The 24,653-nt window shown below is 35.9% G+C and overlaps 1 protein-coding gene across 2 annotated transcripts in view; it reads left to right on the top strand.

Moving 5' to 3' along the window:
• The window catches only part of LOC110458930 (calsyntenin-1-like), a 58,613-nt gene that overhangs the window by 13,299 nt on the left and 20,661 nt on the right, over positions 1-24,653 (top strand). For both annotated transcript variants that reach the window (XM_021510912.1, XM_021510911.1), the window contains exon 2: positions 7,387-7,536. In XM_021510912.1, coding sequence (XP_021366587.1) covers positions 7,387-7,536 — 150 coding nt within the window. The remainder of the gene's footprint in view (positions 1-7,386; positions 7,537-24,653) is intronic.

The raw sequence follows: 24,653 nt of genomic DNA, 5'->3' as shown, positions 1-24,653 counted from the left end.
GGGGGGGGGGCTTTCGATCAGCAGTTAATTAGTCAGCAATGTCCAAACAGAAAATCAAACCCCAGTCACTATGCATATGGTTAAAATAGGATACTCTAACTACTGCACTGCCAAACCACCAATACTGTAAAAGACATACAGTTTGTCTTTAGATGTTTTGTCTAAAGTTCTATATTGTAAATTTGATTTAATTTTGTAATTAATGATTCATGTAATACAAATGAGCTTCATGTAGATTGGTTCCGAAGGAACGAAAGGAGCTTTCATTGGCGTCCCTGTAAATGAAAAAAAACATTGAATTAAAAGGTTAAAAAAGTTTTACCACCCTTACTGATGGAAAATGTCTTCATTTAATTCTCTGTATTGCACATTTTGTGCAAGTTTTCATTTGTGTACAGGAAAGTTGAGGGTTTTGAGTGAACCCTTGACATTTAACAGGTTCAGAAGTCAAATGATTATAACATTTTCCCCGGAACTTTGAAGAGAGCCAAAACATCTGTCAAGTAGACATATCCTTTAAAACCCGGAAGGAGAAGACTTAAATATATAGGCACTGCCTGTTGTCTAATCTTTTTTGTTGACACAATAAAGTTTGTTGAAACCAAAAAACCCAGGCGCTGCTTGGTAGTCCACAGGACTAGTTAAATAGATTATTTACTAGTCCTTCGCTTATGTAACTAGTCCAAGATTTCCTAATTATCAGGAAACAGGGCGATTTACAGCATGTAAAATTTAAACAAATATATTCTTATTTTATATCAAATTTCACAAGTCCAAGGGACCAGTTAGGTGATTCACTAGTCCTTGCTGAAATCTACTAGTCCAGAAGCAGACTAGGTGTGAGTGTCGACCCCTGGGAAGTAAAAGCTCATTTTAGGGAGTCAAAAGCTTATACTCTAAAGGGTCTACTGAACGGTGTAAACGACAAAACTTTTTTTTTCATTTTTTTTTTGGTGCGCAAAATATTTGAGTAGAAGCTTTTTTGGGGATTTTCAGCCTCAAAAAGTACATGCGCAAATTACATGGGTTTTACGGTATATTTAGTGACTGCTATGCTTTTGAGGAAATACTGGCTTCTGTACAAAGCTTGTATTTACACTAAGACATATAGACTTGACTGTCTCCTAGCTATTACATAGTCTTTTGTCATGCATATACATATATACAGGAGCGGGGATTGATTTCCCTCACATTCCTTGTCTTCAAATTTGATGGTCTTCCAGAATGTCTTGTTGTATTGATTAAGGATAAAGCTGGCAACATCCTTCAGACACTTGTTAGTTGTATATTTATTAAACACAGTATATAAATCATAGGTCTGTCGTAACAGCTCTAGGTTTCATCACTACAAGCCAGCAGTTACGATTTCGGATAATTTCTTTTCACAGTGTGAAACGATGTCAAGCAGTCGTTATTTACTTTGGTGTGTAACTATAAGAAAAACAAAATATCCTATTTTTGGTGATTAATATTGATATCCATTCTCATGAGTTTTTTTCTGAAGACAAGAAAAAAGTGACCATATTTTATCCTGCAATAAACCCACTCGCTAACTCAGGACAGTGAAATAGCATTGGATAGTATACATTGTATATTCTACTGAACTGTATATGACATGGATGGGCTTATTACCAGTCATGGGCTTATTACCAGGCATGGGCTTATTGGTGAATAACAATGGTTAATTAGGGCCCCATATCGGAGATACGGGTGCCCTATAGTTATCACTCTGTCTGTCCGTCCACAAATTTTGTTCCTGGCTGATAACTTTGGTATTTATTGACCGATGTACATGAAACTTGGTCAAGATGTTCAGTTCACAAAAATACACATTGAGGTTAAAAGTCAAGTTCAAAGGTCAAGGTCATTATGTTCAAAGGTCAAGGTAAAATTTTACATCCTTTCACTGATGAACATTTTGTTATGACATTATGAGGCAAAGTTGATAATAATTGAACAAGGAGTCAACTTACCAAAAGTCAAGGTCATCAGGTCAGGGGTCAAGGTCAAATTTTGTAGCTTTTCACTGGTGAACATTTCGCTATGACATTATGGAGCAAAGTTGTTCGGAATAAAACAAATAAACCCACTGAGGGAAAAAGTCAAGGTCAAAGGTCAAGGTCATTATATTCAAAGGTCAAGGTCAAATTTTGCATCTTTTCACTAATGAACATTTTGTTATGACATGAGGAAGCAAAGTTGATCAGAATTAAACAAGGAGTCAGCTTACCAAAGGTCAAGGTCATTGGGTCAAAGGTCAAGGTTAAATTTCGTATCTTTTCACTGGTGAAAATTTCGTGATGACATTTTGAAGCAATGGTGTTCAGAACTTAACACAGAGTCAACTGACTGTCCAGGTTAAGCGGTCCAGAGGGTCCAGGTCAAGTGTTGTATTTTTCACTGATGAACATTTTGTTATGATATTAAGAAGCAAAGTTGGTCGGAATTAAAGAATAAGTCAACTGACCAAAGATCAGGGTCACTGGGTTAATGGTCAAGGTCATTTGGGTCCAAAGGTCAAAGACAAAGTGGATCTCTGACTTTGACCCTGGCTCTTAATGGAGGAGTTATATAAGGTGAAATAAAACAAATCAAAGCTAACAAATGAGTATTGCACCGGTATTTACATTTCTGTTAGCCCAGCAAATATGGAGGTGGAAGGAAACAAGACTCACATCATAGTACATGTAAAATGTATATTTTGCTTCCTTGCGATTCTTTTTGAAGTCCAAATATCAAACGTCAAGCTCAGCTATATGGGCAGATTGCTTCTTGATGATTATGGGGGATATATTGCCACAAGACGGGGCCCTTACTGACCTGTCAGTGTTCTAGTTGTACATGTACTCGCTGATGTTCATATAGGTAAAGGTTGAAAACCATTGTACTGAAATGGATATATAATTTATTTATGACAATTAAAACATATTGAACAATTCATCAAATTGATAGATGTGCACATATATATATATAGTTTAATACCTTCAACAATCTGTTAAGTTATAAATATAACTACATTGAAGAATTAATGTACATTAATTTAAATAATTTTACAAAAGTAACATTTTTTTTTTGAGGAAAATTATTTCTATCCGGTTTGTGAAATGCTTGCACAGTATACCATACAGATAAAATGCAAAGCCCTACCAGCAACTTCATTCAATTATGGTTTATTAGTTGGTTCTTTATTTTACATGTACCGGTAATGATCGCATATGGCTTTCTGATAACTTCAGGTTTTATAGAGAGTAAATTGAAGAGGCTGTAGCGAAGAGGTCAGAGGTAATATGTTTAAATAGTGGGAGGGGCAGAAGTTCTGTACCTCTGGAAGGGGTTATTTGGGTGCAGGTCCAATGCACCTGGTGTTTACCTTCCTCATTACATATTTAGTTTCTGTACAGGTGGACATTATTTTCTCCTTCCTATTTCCGTGTCAGACGCCATTATATATGGTATTTTGAATTGTCTAGACTGCATATGACCGATCAGTCCTTGGACAAAAATAGGTTTCAGGGATCCCCCAGTACATGTTAATAAATGTATGCTCGAGGACAACAGCTCTTATAAAGCCTGCAGTGTCTGTTTTTAATTTAGACTCAAAACATCAATTAATATTTGATTTCCTCATATCAAATTTATTACCTTGAGGTATTTTTGGGATACTAGATAATACATTTACATAAACTGTCAGTTTGCTGCAAAATAAAGAAAATGGTCCAGGACCTATCTTATTAAGTTTGCAACTTAAAGTGTCCGTTTTTATTTTTGACACAAAACATCAGTTAATGTTAAATTTTGTTATATCAAATGTATTACTGTGAGGTATTTTTGAGATATTTGACTACATATTTACAATACCGGTAACTATATATCAATTTGCTGCAAACAAAAATCACGTTTCATCTTATATTTTTGTCCTTAAAAAAGCTATCAATGGTATACAAATTTAAGTTAAACATTTTTTTTGTTTTTTTCAAAACATTTTTTTATAAAGATTGTATGTACACAGGATCTCAGATTTTAATATGATTTATCGAAAATGATAAAAAAAAAAATCTGAAATAAAAAGTATTTGGTGTATGTGTGCATTGTAAACATATTTAAACTTATGTAGTCCAAAAAAGCAACAGTTATTAGTAAGTCTCCAAAAATGTGAAACTTTAATTATTTCAATTGCAAGATCATTTTAAAAATCTGATTTTCAAGCAGGTGGGAGATAATATAAGCTAGACAAAGAATGCAACTGCGTCTTTAAAAAATAATTAGGGCTGGTGGCACATCCACAGTTCCACCGTCGTTAACTGTCATTCTATTTTTTTATTCAATCATACACATGTTAAAAAGAGGGCTAGAATTGTCTGAAAGGGTGTTATCAACTGTGAATCTTCAGTTGTAATGGTACCATCAGGGGTTTTGTTTAGATTTAAAAGTTTTCACTTACACCTATATCTGTATACGATCAGGACATGGTACCACTAGACGCCATTGATATCTGCCCTGCAGAGAAGTTTTTTTGTAATTACACTATAATTAATGTCGCCACAGCCAAGGACAGATCTCTGAGAAAATTGAATTTCCAATGCAATGTTACCATAGTAAAAATACACAGCTGGTATTTCAAAGAAGAAAAAATAAAATCCTTACAAGATTTGAGATTTCAAGGGAAATCTAAGAATTGATCTGTTGACATTTCTGGTTTTTTTGTAAAGATCGTAATCGGTTGACGGATCCATTACGAGCTGTAAGCACTCGTTACGGAAAACCTATCAATGTCACCTGCCTGCCAATAATTTGTCCTTCCAAAACTGTCTCATCTTCCAAAGGTTATAGACAACGATAATAGTTTTTTACTTGACATGAAAATAAAAACCTTACTTGAATTTAAATGATACCATGGAAATCTCATCAGCGAAATAAGTACCCCTGTGATCATTTAAACTCCTCAGTTCGTGAGTCAAAGACATCAGTAATTGTTGGACCTGAACCAATACACAGTATCATTTACAAGACAAATAAAAATTGCCATCTATAATTACAGTTTGTTTGAGTATAGGCTCCGGCAACTGTTGAAATTAGATTTTTATTTTTATTTTTCAACGAATTTTCAGTAAATGTAGCACTTACTTAGAACTGATTAGGAAAAAAGTAAAGTGAAAGTTATCTCAAATTTGTGGAAATGTTTATGTTCAGCTTCATATAGAAATACCTTGCATCATTTATAGGGGTTTAGTCTGAATAATGGTGATAACATAGATACTCTATTTAAGTCCAGTTCAGATATTTTGATGTGGAAATTAAATTATTTGGAAAAAAAATAATTACCTTAATTCTTGTTGAAAGAACATATAACTTAAAGCTTTATTAGTCAATATATACAACCAATTCCGTGGGTAAAATAGTGTTGTGTGGTTTGATTTGAGTAACATTACCTCCCACTCTAGCGCTAGCTCATTGATACAAAATTCTATATATAAATACACCCATGTACAATTAATTTGTCATATGTAAGTGTACAGACATGTCAGTGAGAACAAATTCAGGGGGCGTTACATATTGGGAGTTATATTTTATACAAAACATATTTTTACCTGTGGTCCTTACAGCATTATGCCCTACCTTAAAGTTGAGATAAGTATTGTGGGCCTTTATTGGGTTTTTACTTTATTGCACCTTACCTTAGAAATGAGATACATACATTTATTAATGATCTTTATTGACTTTATTTAATTTCCTGGAGCTGATGAGTGAGCATGTGAGAACTGCCAACTGTCAACTTTATAAAATCTGTCGGTTTTGTACCTCGTCAACTCTTCCCACAAGTTAAACAATACATCACTACAATGATGTCATTTTTAAATGAACTCCCCTAAGCTAGTACTTTCTGAACTCATTCACCCCTGAAGACACATTTGAACTCTTCCAATTCTAAGGTTGGAATAGTTCATTATGAAATTTCAGCTGTCAATGAGTTAATGAACGGTTTTATGGTAGAGTCCAGATTATATGTGTCTGTCGCTACTGCTTTACATGTTTATATCCAAGGAATTTCACTCCTGGTACTGAATTCAAACACTTAAGGTCTCTTTTCTTCATGAATTATTTAGCATTCCATCTGGTATGGAAAGAATTGCCGTGTAATTTGCATCTTTATAGACAGGTAGCGTAAATAAACTAGAACAGCTGTCTCAATATTTTAGGTATTTAACAATTGTACACAGATTTAGTTTAGTTTAGAATGAAATGCCCTAGTCACCCGTTTTATGATCTGTCATACGACTATGCTACTGTGATATTTGTGCTTTGACCCGCGACCTACAAGGGGTGTTTACATGGGCGCAGGTCAGCGCACATGAATCACAGAAGTAGAGTCGTACGACAGAGTTATGGTTCGACAGATTAAATTTCTGATGTTCGACAGTTACATGGAAAAACCAGTCATTTAAACACCCATGTAACGGTACTTAATTGGCGTAATAGTAGTCTTGATTAACTCATCCACCCCTGAAGACACATTTAAACTCTTCCAATTCAGAGGTTGGAATAGTTTATTATGAAATTTCAGGGGTTAATGAGTTAACCTCATTAGTGACTGTCTGTACAGTATCATATGGACGTTAAAGTACTCTGCTAGCTATAGAATATATTGGTACCTGTGGTCTTATAACTACTGACTATAAATAGATTTGGATAGATCCTTTTTTGTTTACAGCTCATTTACTCAATGACACTACATAGCAACTTTTGTCAGAATTCTAAAAAGCTTTGTAAAACAAAACAATTACGTACCATACTTACTTTAAAAAAATATATTTCAATGATGTATAAAACTTTATGGATTTTCAGCCTTAATTATCAGGGGTTTAATTTGAAGTCGATTGTAGCCAGTAAAACCACCCTTAAACTACAGATATTTCTTGGCTACTGTCACTTTGGATACACGCAATTTGAAATCCTTTAAATTGAAACCCCTGAAAAGTGAAATATTTGTATTTTGAGGGTACATGTATTTTTGGTTGCCATTAAGGACATGACTATCATATTTTTGGGCTGTGAAGCCAATTAATCACTATTTTTGGGAAGTTGCTCTAAGCCAGAAAAACTCCTATTGCCCTATTGCAATTGGTTGCTTCATCTTCTATATAAAAGGGAGAACACTCCAAGTAAAACATCTCTGAGTGGAACTCTTCTCTACGATTCTAACTGATTTAGTCGTACTCTTTACCTTAAAACTGGTCATAATTTTGCTTTGTCCGTTGGATGGTTGTATTTTTCGGCCATTTAATGATGGTATACTGAAAATATAATTGTAACAAATGTTTCTTCTTGTTTAGTTGCTGTTTTTGTTGATCAGAAGGAAGTAATACTAACTGCCGTGTTTTATTACAGAGCCCAACCTCTATGAACCTGTGATACGTTCCCAGAGGACTAACAAGAAAGGAGTGCCTGTGTTTAAAGGGACTATCAGTGAGGACCAAGCAACTGTCAAACTTGATTCCCCACTCCGGGCCTTCGACAACGATTCCACAGGCGGAGCGAGTAAGTACAGTGTGATTGTGAGTCAAATTTTAGGACAGGCAAGGGCCAAGAAGCAGTCAGCTGTACAAAAAAACACCAAAAATAGAAATGAAGAGAGAGAAAGAGGAGAGAAAAGTCAGTTGCTCTCTATGGCTGTGAGGAGAGAAAAGTCAGTTGCTCTCTATGGCTGTAAGGAGAGAAAAGTCAGTCGCTCTCTATGGCTGTGAGTTCTCTCTTTGGCTGTGAGGAGAGAAAAGCCAGTTGCTCTCTATGGCTGTGAGGAGAGAAAAGCCAATTTCTCTCTATGGCTGTGAGGAGAGATAAACCAGTTGCTCTCTTTGGCTGTGAGGAGAGAAAAGCTACATTTGTACTTGCTTCTATGGCTATAAGGAGAGATAAACCAGTTGCTCTCTTTGGCTGTGAGGAAAGAAAAGCCAGTTGATCTCTATGGCTGTAAGGAGAGAAAAGCCAATTGCTATCTTTGGCTGTGAGGAGAGAACAGCCAGTTGCTCTCTATGGCTGTAAGGAGAGAAAAGCCAGTTGCTCTCTATGTTTGTGAAGGGGAGAAAAGCCAGTTGCTCTCTATGGTTGTGAGGAGAGAAACGCCAGTTGCTCTTTACGGTTGTGGGGAGAGAAAAGCCAGTTGCTCTCTATGGCTGTGAGGAGAGAAAAACTAGTTGATCTCTATGGTTGTGAGGAGAGAAAAGCCAGTCACTCTCTATGGCTGTAAGGAAAGAAAAACCAGTTGCTCTTTATGGTTGTGGGGAGAGAAAAGCCAGTTGCTCTCTATGGCTGTGAGGAGAGAAAAAACAGTTGATCTCTATGGTTGTGAGGAGAGAAAAGCCAGTCACTCTCTATGGCTGTAAGGAAAGAAAAACCAGTTGCTCTCTATGGTTGTGGGGAGAGAAAAGCCAGTTGCTCTCTATGGTTGTGAGGAGAGAAAAGCTAGTTGCTCTCTATGGCTGTAAGGAGAGAAAAGCTAGTTGCTCTCTATGGCTGTGAGGAGAGAAAAACCAGTTGATCTCTATGGTTGTGAGGAGAGAAAAGCCAGTTGCTCTCTATGGCTTTAAGGAAAGAAAAGCCAGTCGCTCTCTATGGCTGTAAGGAAAGAAAAACCAGTTGCTCTCTATGGTTGTGGGGAGAGAAAAGCCAGTTGCTCTCTATGGTTGTGAGGAGAGAAAAGCCAGTTGCTCTCTATGGCTGTTAGGAGAGAAAAGCTAGTTGCTCTCTATAGCTGTAAGGAGAGAAAAGCTAGTTGCTCTCTATGGCTGTGGGGAGAGAAAAGCCAGTTGCTCTCTATGGCTGTGAGGAGAGAAAAGCCAGTTGCTCTCTATGGCTGTAAGGAAAGAAAAAACAGTTGCTCTCTATAGTTGTGAGTTCCAAAGCTCCCTGTTGATGTAAGGAGATCATGGTATGATCAGTTGCTTTCTGTTGCTGTCAAGGGAAAGAAACTGGATATAAAAACATGTTGTTAGGGGAAAGAATAATCTTGTGTAATTACGTGTTACTTGCAGGAATAGGAGATTCTCAAGTGGACGCTAATGAAGTGGGAGTGTTTGCTTATTTAAACATGCACAATTAGATGGATATAAGCTTGTTGGATCAACCAGAATGTACCTGGTACCTGAAAAACCATGTCATATCCATGAGCTTGATGACTGTTTAATGTGTATAAAACTAAAAATAGAAACTTTTGCCTTGATTTTTAATTTTACTTTAGATGATAACACTTTTCAAAAAGAAAAAATATGTAATACTTATTTAGACGGACAGCTGTTGAGTATACATTTAGATGTTAGTTTGGCACGATGAAGCTGACATGTCTCTGATGAGGAAGACAAGGTTTTGGTGTTGTACTGGCACTTAATTACAGCGGAAACAGATGGAGACATTTGGCCGAGGTGGATGAGGTGGACGGAGGTAATTAGATTGTTGTGTCAGACACTCCTGAGGACTGGTGCCAGCCTCTGAACCCCAATCAATGTCCAGGCTTGTCAGATGGGGCACACTAATTTGATATTTGGTCCTGAAGCATTGATCACTGGAGGAATAAAACATCTTGTTATAAACTGCTCATGCCAGCCACTACAGCCCCTAGATGAGGCTTTGTGTACCCTTGTAGATCTAGACTAGACATGTCCTGTTAACATTCCACCACAGTCCGCTCCACCACTAAATCAGTCCTAGCCGAGGCTTTGTGTACCTCTGCAGACCTCTCTGAAGAACATTATCCCACAAATTGGTAAATGGAAACTCCTCTGCTGAACCTTCCAGTAACTGATACAGAATCTTAACATTTCAGTATCCAATGGTGGCAAGCTTTTTATCCAAGCTTGTAAAAAGAAATGAATATGATGATATTTTCTTAATTTTAGAACGTCATTTCAATGTCAATGTTGCACAAATAGCAATTCAATAGGGATGTAAATTCAGCAGATGTTAAATCTGCCCAAAGAATATCTAGATCATTCGACACAATAGACCTCTTCCAATGGATAAAGCAAGTTCATCGTTGATAGCCATTCTACAGGTATTATAACTCAGAAATTTGGCCTTTCTACCTTCACAACTTTCAGACAGAGTGTTTGTTTTACAGAGAAGTTGGCTTAAAACCTTGTGACTTATTGCTTATATTTCATGGTGGTTTTCTGTATGCAGCCTGAAAAAAATACAAACTTTTAACTCTGTAACAAAACTTTGAATGTTTGACACAAAACTAAATTCCGGTACCTAAGCACTTTCAGATGTTATATGGTTAAATTACCAAGCAGTGATCATGACCAGTACTGGTCTAGATCTATATAGTCTACTGTCAATTTAATTCCAACCATAGTGTACATGTGACCCATATAGGGGACCCTAGTACTGTCTGTGGTGTATTGCAGAGAAAGATGGAGTTCCAATTTGTTCAAAAATGTGTCGATTCCTCTTTCACAAAAAATATCTCGGCCACAGAGATTGGGACCCTCAACCTTTACATAGAGTAAAAATGGAAATTTTCATAATGTGGAAATGTCTGCGTTTTTCACGTTTAGTAAATAAGCATGGAAATATTCACATGTGATAAAAAAAATATATATTATATATAGATTTCACAACTATTGCCGACACTATCAGTTTATAGTGCCACACCGTGAACATAATTCCACTCGCGAACAACAATTTCAGGAAATCTACCGATATCTCTGGGTTTTTTTTTTTTTTAATTATACGGTAGTCATTATGACTTAAGGAAAAACAGACTCAATAAAAAGATCTAGAGGCTCATGAATATTCATCACATAAGTCCTTAGGCAGTTCCTGATCTACATCCTATTCTTCAGAGTACATGCAACAGCTATTACCTAAACTCATTCACCCCTGAAGACACATTTGAACTCTTCCAATTCAAAAGTTGAAATAATTCATTATGAAATTTCAGGGGTGAATGAGTAAACAACCCCACCAAGCTGTGCAATATTGAGCAGTACATGATGATCGGCATGGGTTGCACCAAGATTGCTTAATAAAATTACTGACTCGCTTCACGAAAACTGATTTACATTTGTGACTTTCAAAATATGTTGTTGTACATTAATTGTAGCTCTAGATAATTTGCCTGCTAGCTTGAGATTTTACTTTTGTTTAATCTGACAAATTTTATAGATGAAAAATCTTTGCTAAGGTAACTGTTGCTAAAATTATTATATATAATTACCATTGCCTAGATCCTCGAAATCAAAGTAATCTACTCTGATCTTGATGCACATGTATATCTTCTCTGCACGCCTATGCACTAGAATATGTCGTGATGAATTTGAAGGCTTGCAGTAAGCTATTTGATTGGTTTCAGGTTTAAAATTCTGACCAATTTGCTAGACTGATACTTGTTCCTTGAAGATTACATTTAAGTAGCTAGACTCGGCTCTAATGTCTGTTGGTTTTACCTATATGCTGCTGTGTGGTATTTTTGTTGTTCATCACAGACATCAGACTATAGTCTACCCAGTAGGGAGTCAGTAAAGATCCTTTAACTCATTCACCCTTGAAGACACATTTGAACCCTTCCAATTCAAAGGTTGGAATAGTTCACTATGGAACTTCAGGCGTTAATGAGTTAAAATCTGTCCAGAATTGACATATTCAAGGGGTGCAACGAAGATACATGTAAATCGAGAACAGGACCCACGGATTTTGAGGATGAAGTAACCATAGCTATGGTTGCTATCGCTAATTAAGGTTTTACTATTGCTAATGGTGTTGGTGACCTATATATGGTTGTTTTTATCATAGAGCCTTGTTTCTGAAAACTCATCATATTCCAGGAAATCAATTTTCTAACCAGCCAATTCCAACCTAATTGATTAGAAGCTAAAACCTAACTTCGGAACAACCGGTGTCTCAAATGGTCCGATACATTAATTGATACATAGGATTGATGTTTTAGTGCAAGATAATCCAATAAAAGATCCAATTTAGTTGTACAAGAATGAGGATTTCTGCTTCACTGACGCTGTTGGCAACGAAATAATGGTCGTAAATTGTTTTTTCTTGAGGAAGGTGTAGCGGGGTATTACACATTTATCCTACACACAAAATATCTCCTCCCCTCTGATTATCGCTGAACGACCGGACTATCCAGTGATCCAAATCAATTATCACTCATCTGAAAATATCTATCTTCTGAAAAATGTTTTCTCCTGGTGGTGATGGATTCCAATTCTCATAAGGACTGTTTCGACATGAAATGATTTGACTGACAGGTTCCTTTTGTCTTGTTTATTTGTCGATGGAAAGTATAATTTGGCTTATTCGATAGTAATAACAGAATTATCTAAATAACATTGGAAATACAGACGTGTAATAAATACGGAAAAAGTTTTCAAAAGTTGAAACATTTTTCAGACTGATATTTTTTACTTTAAGTTTGAAAGAAATCTGTAAATACAAAAAAATCGTTGAAATGAATGAAAAAGGAAAGTTCATTTTTATTGCGAAGTTTAAGTGAATTATGTTATAAATGAATCTTTTATGGAAAAAAACTAATTAAAAAAAAATTATTACTCTTGTTTTGAGTTATTTTCCTCAAAGTGGCATCACGCATGATAGATGGGTTGCGATGCGTAAATGTTTGGCAGAGCCGCGCTGTGATGGAAGGGTTGAAAAATAGATACCATAGCATATCAAAAAAAGATCCTGGGGAGAACACTGGTTATTAAAAATCTTTGGTACTGCAGTTGATGTTACTTGATATAATATTTTAATCCTAGAACTAAATTTGCACCTATTGTATTTACGTGTGAGAATATTCTAAGTGTATTTTGCTGTAGTTACCTTGCCGAAGTAGCCTTATGTAACTGCTTCGAACAACTCTATAGCAGTCGGGGATCGGCTGGTTTTCCTGTAGATCGGTCGTTGAATGCGTCAGATTTACATTGCGCATCTCGTCAGAGTCGTTAACAGCAGTAATGCCTCAAGTTCTTTGCATGCAAAATAGAGTTTATAAAATTTTAATTAATAGACGTGGAAACTGGGTATAAAAGGTAGAACTATACAAGGCAGTCTTAATGGAGTCTGGAGTTTCTTATGCAGACATGATGCTCTCGGGGGAAATTTATATTCTTCCCACGCTGTTTTAATTTCTTTGAGCTTGAAGGATTTGAAACAGAAGTTTAGATGAATGGCAGTGTTACAGGAAGTATTAACATTTCTTCTCTGTTGAAAAGCATGCCAAACAGAGATGTACTCTTAACACTCATTCTGGGTATGTCAAATTAGGATTTATTTTTGTTTAAAAACTATTCATCCTGTACGGTAAAGTGCACCATGCTGGAGAGAAACTAGTTGTATATGTTAACATGGTGTATCTATACATAATCTCCTTAGTCAACATAAGACGTTCAGGGAAGTGTATAGGCTGAGGGATTATTTTGAAAAGCTTGACAGAAAGTCGAATGAGAAACACTTAGTATAAGAACATGCACTTATATTAGGATAAGTAGATCATACATACATCATATATATGCGTATTATGAAAGGAATTTCAGGATGACTTCATACATTTTAACCCCGACCCCATGTTACCCTCTGATAGTGGAAATTGTCCAAACTAAGTTAGTTTTCTACAAATTTATTTTGGTTTACATGTTTTAGCTTCTTAGAGAAACCTTCGCTTGAATCTTTTCTTTCATTATAAAGTTTTCTTTGATGTATTGCCAAACAGCATATAATTGCAATGCCAACATTTAGAAGGACAAAGCATGAATACGTACATTGCACATGACCAATCTGAGTGCTCAGTTTCTAATTTGTACGGGGGGTCGCGGTGGCCGAGTGGTTATGGTGTCTGGTCATGACCATATACGTTCACTAGGCTGCGATCACTGGATAACAGGGATAACGCATGTCAGTGTGTTTTCTCCATGTACTCTGGTTTTACTCCTCCAACAAAACCTGGCTTATCGTAAATGACCATAGTTGTTAATAGGACGTTAATTTAAATCACAAAAAAACCAAATCAGATCTAATTCGCAATACTTTATATTTCAACTGCACAAAATTGAAGTTTATAAAGTATAAGATACAAAAGTTTTGCCATCATTGATCATGAAAACCAGCCATGAGAATAAGATGAGATCTAGAACAGATACGGATAGAAGCCAATAATGACTCATAGAGGGAGTTTGATTTGGTCGCAATATCAGACATCTGTGTTACGGATGATGAAGATGAGTCGAGGGGAGGGAGAGAAGAGAGGTCATAAGCGTAGCCTCAGCAATCGCCTCGTACTCGCTAAGCTATCGGCGGCCAATTCTTGTTAAATACCAGTGAAAACGCACACAAGTGGTTCCGTGGCTGCTCAATGTGACTCATGATCTATTGGTTATTCTTTTTGATGTCTGTTGCTCTGAGAACTGGAGCAGAATATGAATGTCAAAATATACATGCATAGTGCAAGCCTAAAACAAAACTTATGATACACTCAGTACATGTACATCAAAAAATATTTACTGCTGTGTAATTTTCACCTTTTTCACAGATTGAGGAAGGTGAATTAATCTTGACAGTGACTGTTAATACATGACAGCATACTATATATATAGTAGTTAAATGTGAACAATGAAAAAACATTTTGTAAATATGGATTTTACTTGTAGAGAGTGAATATTTGAAGAGACAAAATTGTCCAGGTTTAAAGTAGTCTTACTGTATGTTGCTGTTTAGAAACAATTACAATACCGTAATTGAAAAGAGATAGACTTCGTTAAATTGCATTTGAGTATATATATATATCATGCTGCCTGAACAAGAATTGCATATCTATTTGAAAAGATATGTTTCTGACATGAGAAACATGGCTCTAAACATTTCATTGACGTTTTGTGTTTATGATGTCATAGATTCAACGAGTCATTGTGACGTCATACATTTGTACGTCATTTCCTGAACCTCTGAATAAGCAAGATGGACGTTTATTACTTGAAACAACCGTTGACTTTCGCCCTTGAAGAAGGCAAGGAGGCCGAAATGTTGGGACTTAGAGTGACATTTGTTCTATGTATATCATTCCAAAAGAGGTTGAAATATTATTTCTACATCAGGCAAAATAAATATTTACAGTAGTACACATATTGAACTTGGTAAATCTAGTTGCGACATATTTGAAAATTAAGGTCCTTTCCTGCTACATTATCGATACACAATTGTCATTAAGCCCATCATTATTTAAAAGGTTGTCAGCTTTACTCAACCGTAAGTTCTAGAGTGGTGATTCCTATGTTGCTTAATTGCTATGTCAACAGAGGTTGTAATTTTGTTCAAATGAATGGCTGCGACCCACATTCTAATTCTCAGGCATGAAATATGTCAACAAGGCGCCTAAAATTACCATTTTCGCTATCCTGTATAAGCATGCGGGGACGGAGAAGTATTGATATTCTGTATAAGCTTGCTGGGACGGAGAAGTATTGATATCCATTGAATCCAATTGATCAGTTTCTAGGTTATGTTACAATTGCAATAGTTTAATGTACTTAAACAGATTTTTTAAAAGACCAATGGGCCTATTATTTTCCATGAGCCAAAGCTTAATAGCATGTTGCCCTTTGAGTATGAAAGATAATGTAGATATTTTCAGTAATAAATCCATTGTTATCTCACTAAAGATAACACCTGTCTGTAAGTGTTCATCTCTTGGTAATCTTTGATTCATGATAAAGAAAATAAATTATTCATTTTGTATATGCATGTCTATTTCTGCTAATGGGTTACTTTACCTCACCATTTGTATCTGTGGGATATAGCCTCGCTAGGCAGTCACAAAATATTGATCCCTTTGTTACAAGTTGTTTGTATTGGAAATTGCGTTTCAACATTTTTCTCTGGTGCCAAATGCATCCAAGCATCCTAACTACAAGCATTGCCATAACTGCAAGCATCACAACTTGATACAGATGTATTCAAGCATCATTGTAACCATGACTGGTACAATTGTTTTCAAGCATCATCATAACCATGATTGGGACAGATGTAGTCGAGCATTATCATGACCATGATTTGTACAAATTAAGTGAAACATTATTACAACTTTAATGCATTGTGCATCAGTTATATTCAGACAGCATCTTTACCATGACTGCTACAAACAAGTTCATCTTAACCATGATCACAGTATGCTTTTACTGTAAGTTTAACATGCATTCATATGATATATATGCATAGTGTACAGATAAAATAATAAATTATCCACAAAGCGGAAATATCTTGAGCCATTTTCCTTTTGTCATCTTCAGCAAGTTAATGGAAAGTAATGAGAAGTCGACCATAATGATAATGTTTCAATAGGGCTTGCGGTTCTTTATCTAGATGAAGGTTTCTGGCATTGATCTGACTTGTCATTCCACTGTTTGAAGACAGGATCAACATATGACGTACCAGTCTTTGAGGTCGTTGATGGCTCTGAGATGGCTGTAAGTCCAGCGTTAGTTCTGGCCCAGTAATTTCAGTGTTCTAGGCCTATCTCGCCAATGGTCAATAATCAAACAGCTATGGTGATGAAACTCCAGATAAGAGGGCAAGGGTGCAGATTAATATTTCACTCATTTGCTACTACACTGAATGATCAATGGAATTACGGCTGGCAAATACTGACATCTTCTCATATTGATTTTTACGCTGAAAGATGAGGCTAGAATTATAAAACACTGCAGTACTAACACACTGGCAGATAGGTCATATAACACTGAAAATGATTGATAACATTCCGCAATTGTTCATGTTTTCAGCAGCATTTTTCGTGTTTTCATGCAATGGGGCATTTTGATATACGAAAATAATTTTGCATTGTTGGGTTGTAAAGTTTGGACTTTCTGATATTTGGAAATAGTTTTGTATGATAATTTGTTGCAGCAGTTGCTCAAATGCATTGCCTTATGAAAAGTAAGGGTGGGTTGATTACAAGAAGGAAATAGCATTTGTTTGCATATTTTTTTAACTGCAGTAGATATAGATGGGCTTATTACCAGGCATGGGCTTATTGTGGGATTGCTATGGTACAGGCGGAAATTGCATTTTTGATAGCTGTTGTTGAATTATGTTTGACATTCACAGGATCCCTCTGGTTAATGGAGTTTGTGTTCGAATATCTAATGAGTTTGTTGTATCGCGGGATTTAAAACAGGAATATTAATGTTCTGTATATTGAATTAGCTTCTAAAATCTAGAAATATTGTATTGGTTTATTTTCAACAGTTGTTTTTGTTCTAATTTTGTTTTGAAATATTTGTGTTTTGCAAAATTTAATCAAATTATCTGCAGCAGAGAATGAGAACATCGTGTAAAATATCAGGAAGTAAATTGGTTTTCAAGATTGAATTAGCTTGCATTGCAAACTCTGGGATTTAATTTGAAAACATCTTAAAAAAGCAAGAAGATTTAAGACAACCTTTGAAATGTAAATTAGTAGCTGTTGTTTATCACATCCCATGAAGCCTGTAAATTTCCATTTTCATCAGAATTAGTCTTGACAGTTCACTGCTAAATTTAGAAATTTTAGGATGATAGTTACGGCTGTAGATTAGTCACAAATTGCAACGTCATGTATTTTTCTTGCAGTAGGCTTGTATTTAAAGGGATTGTGACAATAAATTAATTAGTTATTGACATTCATTAAGATGTACAGGACTACCAACAAACTGTTCAGTGTTAAAATAAACTACTGCTGGAGCAAAAGGCCCAATTTTCAGAAGCAGTTTGTCAGTGAATATGAGGTCATCTTGTAGCTTTAAACTACAATGAATATACCTACTAAACGAATTCTGTCATCAATGTTAACCTCTTTATTTGTCATCAAGCTATAAAGCCAGACTGTTACATGTCTTCAGTGCCAATACCTCTACTATTCTGTCATGAATTAACTCATTCACTCCTGAAATTTCATACTGAACTATTCCAACCTTTGAATTGGAATAGTTCAAATGTGTCTTCAGGGGTGAATGAGTTAAAAGCATCTTCAGTGGCCAGGAGGTTGAGGCTTTTACCGATCACGAGCCCTCCATCACTGGATCCTGGGTTCATAGTGGGTTATATAAGTCACAAGGTAACTGGCCGAAGGTTGATGAGTTTTCTCTGGGTACTCTGGTTTTCTCCTCAACCGAGATTGATTGATTGATAGGGCTTTGCTGTCCTTGTTCTGGCTATTTACCTATCCTAAAACAAAACGTTCATCCTCAAATGACCTTTGCTGTTAATAGCTATAGGACATAGAGCACAAACATAAACCAAGCTAAAAATTGTAAAGCTCAGAATCGTGGCTGTTTTGACTAGAGCGTATATATATCTCAATCAGTTTAAACTGGACTGTTGTGACTTAATATCTGATACCCTTGTCATGAACCTAAACAATCTGGCTGTTGTGACTTAAGATCTGATACCCTTGTCATGGACCTAAACAACCTGGACTGTTGTGACCTAAGATCTGATACCCTTGTCATGAACCTAAACAATCTGGCTGTTGTGACATCAGTGCCAACGTTTCGGCCAACAAGTTGTCTCCCCCAAAAATTGCACCAATAAAACTAAATGTGAAACCTTTGCCAAGTTGAATTGTCTTCAATCTGAAAAAAAACTGGCCGCTGTTTGACTAGGGATAATACCTGTGTACCAGTTTCTCATCAGAATAAAAAACCTGGTGACTTCAGACTCAATACCTCTAAACTAGCTATGTCATCCTGGTTAATTAGTGTCATCTCTACCTGTAACCAAACTGTAACTCTGCCTGCTGTTGTCTTCAAAAGCTGGCTCTATATTTCCATCACTTTTTATCAGATGTGACAGACTTAAGTTTCCTCAGAAGCACATTGCCATTCCATTGTGTAGATGCAGTGAGTTATTTATGGAGACTTAATTGACTTTCTGGGCTATATAGCTCTGTCTACTTAGCACCTAATGATTACCCTCCCCACCTAGGCAAACGGGAGTGATTACATTACAGTAATGCATATTGGCCATAAGACGAAGGCCGATCTAAGACAAGAAAGTGCCATAACTGACTGGTACCTGCAGTGTGTTTATAGAGGGTCATCAGAGCCATGTTATCATTAATGTTACCAGATATTGTACATTTTATATATATATATATAGCGACTATTAAGTGACGTCATAAACTATGACGTCACAACATATACTTCAAATTAACAGTCTGAAGAATCGCCTAGAAGAGATGAAAGTACCGTAAAAACCCATGTAATTTGCGCAGGTACTTTTTGAGGCTGAAAATCGGGAAAAAAGCTTCTACTCGAATATTTTGCGCACCCAAAAAATCTGGAAAAAAAAACGATGTTCATGCTCCGAAAATCGATCTCTGAATATTTTTTTTTAAAATATATTTCTATGATTTTTTTTTCATTGATGTAAAATGATATTTAAAACCAAGAAGAAACTACGTAAAATGTGTAATTTGTTGATTGTTTTCTTTGAATTATCTGATCACACATGACACACACGTGTGCGCATATCGGCATACATCAATTCATTTTAGCAATATTTTACATAAAACATTTACTTGCTTACAAAAACATATCAATTAATAAGTAATTCGATGTTTAGTAACCGCTGGTGCATATCTCCTGGTGAAAGACATAATTAGATACCTTTTATTGATCATAATTACGATCAGTGAGAAGGGCTCATCATGGCGGCTTGGGTTACGTCACTTCAAACCAGGTCATGTCACAGTTCAGTTTGGCCACGGAATTAGATTATCTAAGTCCGTGGTTTGGCGATATTTTTTTACAAATTACAATGCAGTAATGAGCTAACACTATCTCTGTGATTACCCGTTAACAATAGCTCTACTAATTGAAATGATTTGCAGTCGCGATCGACGGACCGTGTTGTTGTTTTTTTCACTCGCCAACACGTGGCGTGAATTACGAAGCCCTACTGCATTGTCATAACTACAGACTGATTTGACTGATAAGGGATTATAAAAAATATGTTTATACTAGAAGCGTGGACAATCAATACATCCTCTTCAAATCTACTCCAAGGAAAAAAATAGTTAACGCAGACTATTTTTACGATGCTTCATTTAATAAATATTGAAATAATTCACGAGGTTATTATCAATCACGTGTTTACGTAATGTTAGACGCGAGATCAACATGAAAGTGAGCCGTAAAAAAACCATGCTATACGTTTACGCATAGGCGATTTGAAAAAAAACTTACAGAACTTACATGGAACGGAGCTTAAATTGAACAACTACATTTTCGTAATAGTATGGGGAAACGCACCGAGATGTCGAAACGTAATGTCGTAAGTTGATCGGCGATTCTCTGGCATAGGAATTTGGCTAAACGTTTTTTGTTAACGGTTACCTATTTAATAATACTTTTCACATAAACTCACATAACAACACATTATGTATCTTTTAATAATGTTTGACATAAATAAATTTGTTGACCGTCATTTGTCTTAGAGTTCCGTGTATAATAAATAAGGGAAATAATCCAAGATGGCGATCTCCCAGAATCGTCGATCTTTTCCTGAAAAAAACTTGAAATTTTCTATACCTGTGTATTTTACGCACCCCCCACTTTGGGTATTAAATTTCTGAAAAAAAAGTGTGCAAATTACATGGGTTTTTACGGTACTATTAAAAGACTCGTTGTTGAAATTTTTTCTTATTGTGATATTTCTTCGTCTGCAATGATAATTTTTCTGCTTTTATAATATATATATATATACAGTGATGATCTATTTCTAGCATTTTGTTATGGTACTCACTCACTCAGGGTTTCATTCAAAAATGGTTAATATCGGTAAACTATATTGTTTGACCTTTAATATTCATCTATAAAAAGATTGTTGATTTTTCCAAACAATTTAGATTTACACTTGTGTACGTTGAATGGATCTATTATCAGGTATTTGGCATTGTGGTCTGCATATGGCCTTCTATACTGACATCATTATATATTTTCCTGTAAAATATAGATCTATATTGAACAAATTTATTATAAGGTATTTGGTGTTGTGGTTTGAATGAACTTCTGGACTGACAAGATGGTTAATTTTCCTGTAAAATATAGATCTATTTTGAACAAATTTATTTTAAGATATTTGGCGATTTGGTTTGAATGACCTTCTGTACTGACGACATTCTTAATTTTCCTGTAAAATTTAGATTTAATTAATTGTCCTACACAATGAAGATCTAATTGAACAAATTTATTATAGTGTTGTGATTTGAATGGCCTTCTGGATTGACAAAATTGTTAATTTTCCTGTTCAATATAGATCTATATATAACAATTTTATTATATAAGGTGTTTCCTGTTGCCTTCTGGAACAACAGCATTAGGAGAAGCAAGGAATGCCAGATGTAGATGGCCATGGTAGGAAAGGCTATAGGCCCTCACTGAATCACCTTTTTGGCACACTGCTGTGACAACAGCAACCATCCATTGTGCTCAATGGCTCCTCTGGTTGTGGTAGCTGACGCTAGAATACAAAATGGATGGTCCAGATAAATTAGAATAGATTCAACTTTCATTGATTTTAACATTTGTTTGATTGTGGGGAGATTGCGTTTGCATCCTTTGTGGTGAGCATACCAGATTAGTATACCGCTATAGCCTGCTGTGCAAGTTAATGCCCTGATTTCAGACGTTTGTGAATTTTTACGAAAAAAATGCTTTGAACACTGTAATTTTAGGATGTGATATATGGTCGATATGCTACAGTTGTATCTGTGTGGATGCTGCAGTTTCTGTAGATATAATCGCCTTCGTAGGGGTCAATAGATCAGACTTACACTAGAATGGGTTTGTCTGAAAATGATATCTGCAATCCCATAGACAATATCAACCCAACGCCATCACTGCCGGTGTACGTGAACCCATTGAAATTTTATTTTAATGGAGTTTAAAACATTTCTTATATCAATGTGATGGATGTCATTGCTTCATGCCATGGTTGTAAACATGGTTTGGTATGTTGTTCCTTCGGAAGCCTGTATAATGGCTATATAGGTACACTATCCTTTGGAAGCCTGTATAATAGCTATATAGGTAAACTATCCTTTGGAAGCCTGTATAATAGCTATATAGGTACACTATCTTTTGGAAGCCTGTATAATAGCTATATAGGTACACTATCCTTTGGAAGCCTGTATAATGGCTATATAGGTAAACTATCCTTTGGTAGCCTGTATAATAGCTATATAGGTCACTATCTTTTGGAAGCCTGTATAATAGCTATATAGGTCACTATCTTTTGGAAGCCTGTATAATAGCTATATAGGTACACTATCCTTTGGAAGCCTGTATAATAGCTATATTGAGGTACACTATAGAATGTCGTCTGCTAGACGATAGGTGAGAGGTTTAGTATTGATCCACAATGGATCATACCAAAGGTTTCCAATTTCGTCGCGTAGCTATAGGCTCCCTACTTGGTGTTCAGCAATAACAGGGGCTAACAGAACAACCATAAAAAACAACTGTGTGCTTGTGTAATAAAAAACAAGCATTGTACAATGAGATTGTATGGACTTGTGTACGCTCAACAGTCCCAGAAGTCTGGTCTTACATCAAGACAGTAAATTTGTTTAAATTTAACTCAGAAGCGGCTACAGTGGATAGAGTTCTGGTTGGTTGTTGTAATTTACTCTGTGCCTCCATGGGGTTGAGAAGAACATTTACTGCTTCCCTTAGAGTAAATAAATTATGATCTGTATCAGGAGAACATAACACAGTCAAGGTTAACACTGACATTAAACCGTTGTGACTTGAAGGGGAGATAATGTAAAGGACATAACTCTAAATAAAGTCCAAAATGAGACACTAAATGTTGCTGCTTTATCAATCTTTCTTATTATTTGTGTCAACCTACCTTTATTGAGTGCTTGTGAGTACCGTTGGGTAGCCATAGTAGATTCTTCTACCATCAACCTTTTATTACTACCCACATCATCCAGGACATTGGTTTTCTATTTCTCTGTTTTGAGACAAAATTTTAACTTAGGTGAGAATGTACGGCTTTAAGGGGAGGGACACAACTCTAGCTAAGGGTTTACTATGAAGGGAGATAACTCTAGTTATTATATGCAACATTGATAGGATACCACCACAGTCAATTTGAAGGACTTGTTGTAAACAAATTTAATCCTTTTGATTCTTTCTCCTCTTTTACATTTTGAAAGTCAAAATTTACTTGATTTTTCCAATTTTCAATTCTAAGACATATCAGTAAAGTTTTCAAAGAAAGAAGGAGGAAAATCTCCCCTTCCCCTAAGAATAAAATAGCACCGATTATGCATTGCAGGTATTATCCCAAGGTTAGCATGTACACTAATGGGAGACAATTTTTGGAGTGAGCTACAGGGAATAAGGTATACCTACATACATCACAGTAGACTTTTTGCTGATGTTGGAGTGGCAGTAATTTTAAGATGAGTCTGACATTATGGCCAGGTTTTGGCCGTGCTAGATAAATACTGATGCCCAAAGTGTAGGTACAAATGTATACGTACCAACCTGTCTCAAATTTACTGCCAAACTCGTGGAAATGTGACAGGATCCTTGTAAGGCATCCTTTCCCGGGCACCGCAGACATCACCTCATTTTAACGGGTTTTAATTTGCTTTATGGTAGTTTTGATGGGAAAAAGAGAAACAGCAAGCAAACTGTAAATTATTCTCCAGCGGTATTGATTTCATTGAGTAACGCCACAGTTCCAGTCCTATAGGACTTCGCGACACGAAACTTCCCGTGAGCTTAATGTCGGCTGATGTCAAACCCTATTAGTAGAGATTTGCTGGAATCTCATATTTAGGAGCTGTTATGTCAATTATTCATTTAGTTCTGTGGTGTCAATAAATCTACTGTAATTCAGAAATTCTTCCACATTTATGGGTATTGATTATGGCATGATCGTATAATGGCCCTGATTACAAGCTAATAATTTCCCCGCTGTGCCTTGTCACATTTTATATGTTGCTGATAAACAACGCTAAGTGTTGATTGAGGCCGTTTACTAATAGGATTCAAAGTGGTTATTGAGCTAATTAGAACAATAAATTACATCAATTAAATGACAGGTAAGAAAATGACAGGTACAAAGAGAAGTTTTGAGATAGATTTTAATGTTTGTAACTTTATAAAAAGTAATGAAAGATTAAAAAGTTTCAGATTGTATAGCAAGAATTTTTTTCATGATAATTTAGTGAATTGAGTTAAAAAAAAAAGTTTTAACATCTTCTATTGTATTACATCACTCAATCAAACCCACACATCCATTAAATCCTTATAAGATTCACACATTTCAAAATTATTACTGCAATGAGTATGCATATTGATGGGCTATATATGTTAATCAATCTGACTCCCGATGATGTTCAATTGCCCGAGGGTGAAAGTGAGGCTCTTCATAAATGCCACCTCTCTAGATCTATGTAACATTTCCGAGACATGCACAGCGCCTGGACATGTCTTCATATCGATATGCATATAGAACCGAAAGTCTGGTAGATGTCACGTACTGAGAAGACTGGGGCAGACAATCTGCATATTCATTGAAGGAAATTTGCATGAAGAGTGCATGTGTGGTATATATAGGATCTTGCAGGGTTTTTTTGTTTGTTTTTTTGTGCATGA

Source organism: Mizuhopecten yessoensis, unplaced genomic scaffold (genome assembly GCF_002113885.1).
Source record: "Mizuhopecten yessoensis strain PY_sf001 unplaced genomic scaffold, ASM211388v2 scaffold9847, whole genome shotgun sequence".
Lineage (NCBI taxonomy): Eukaryota > Metazoa > Mollusca > Bivalvia > Pectinida > Pectinidae > Mizuhopecten > Mizuhopecten yessoensis.
Note: the sequence above shows the minus strand (reverse complement) of the source record. Positions and strands in the feature narration are given on the sequence as shown.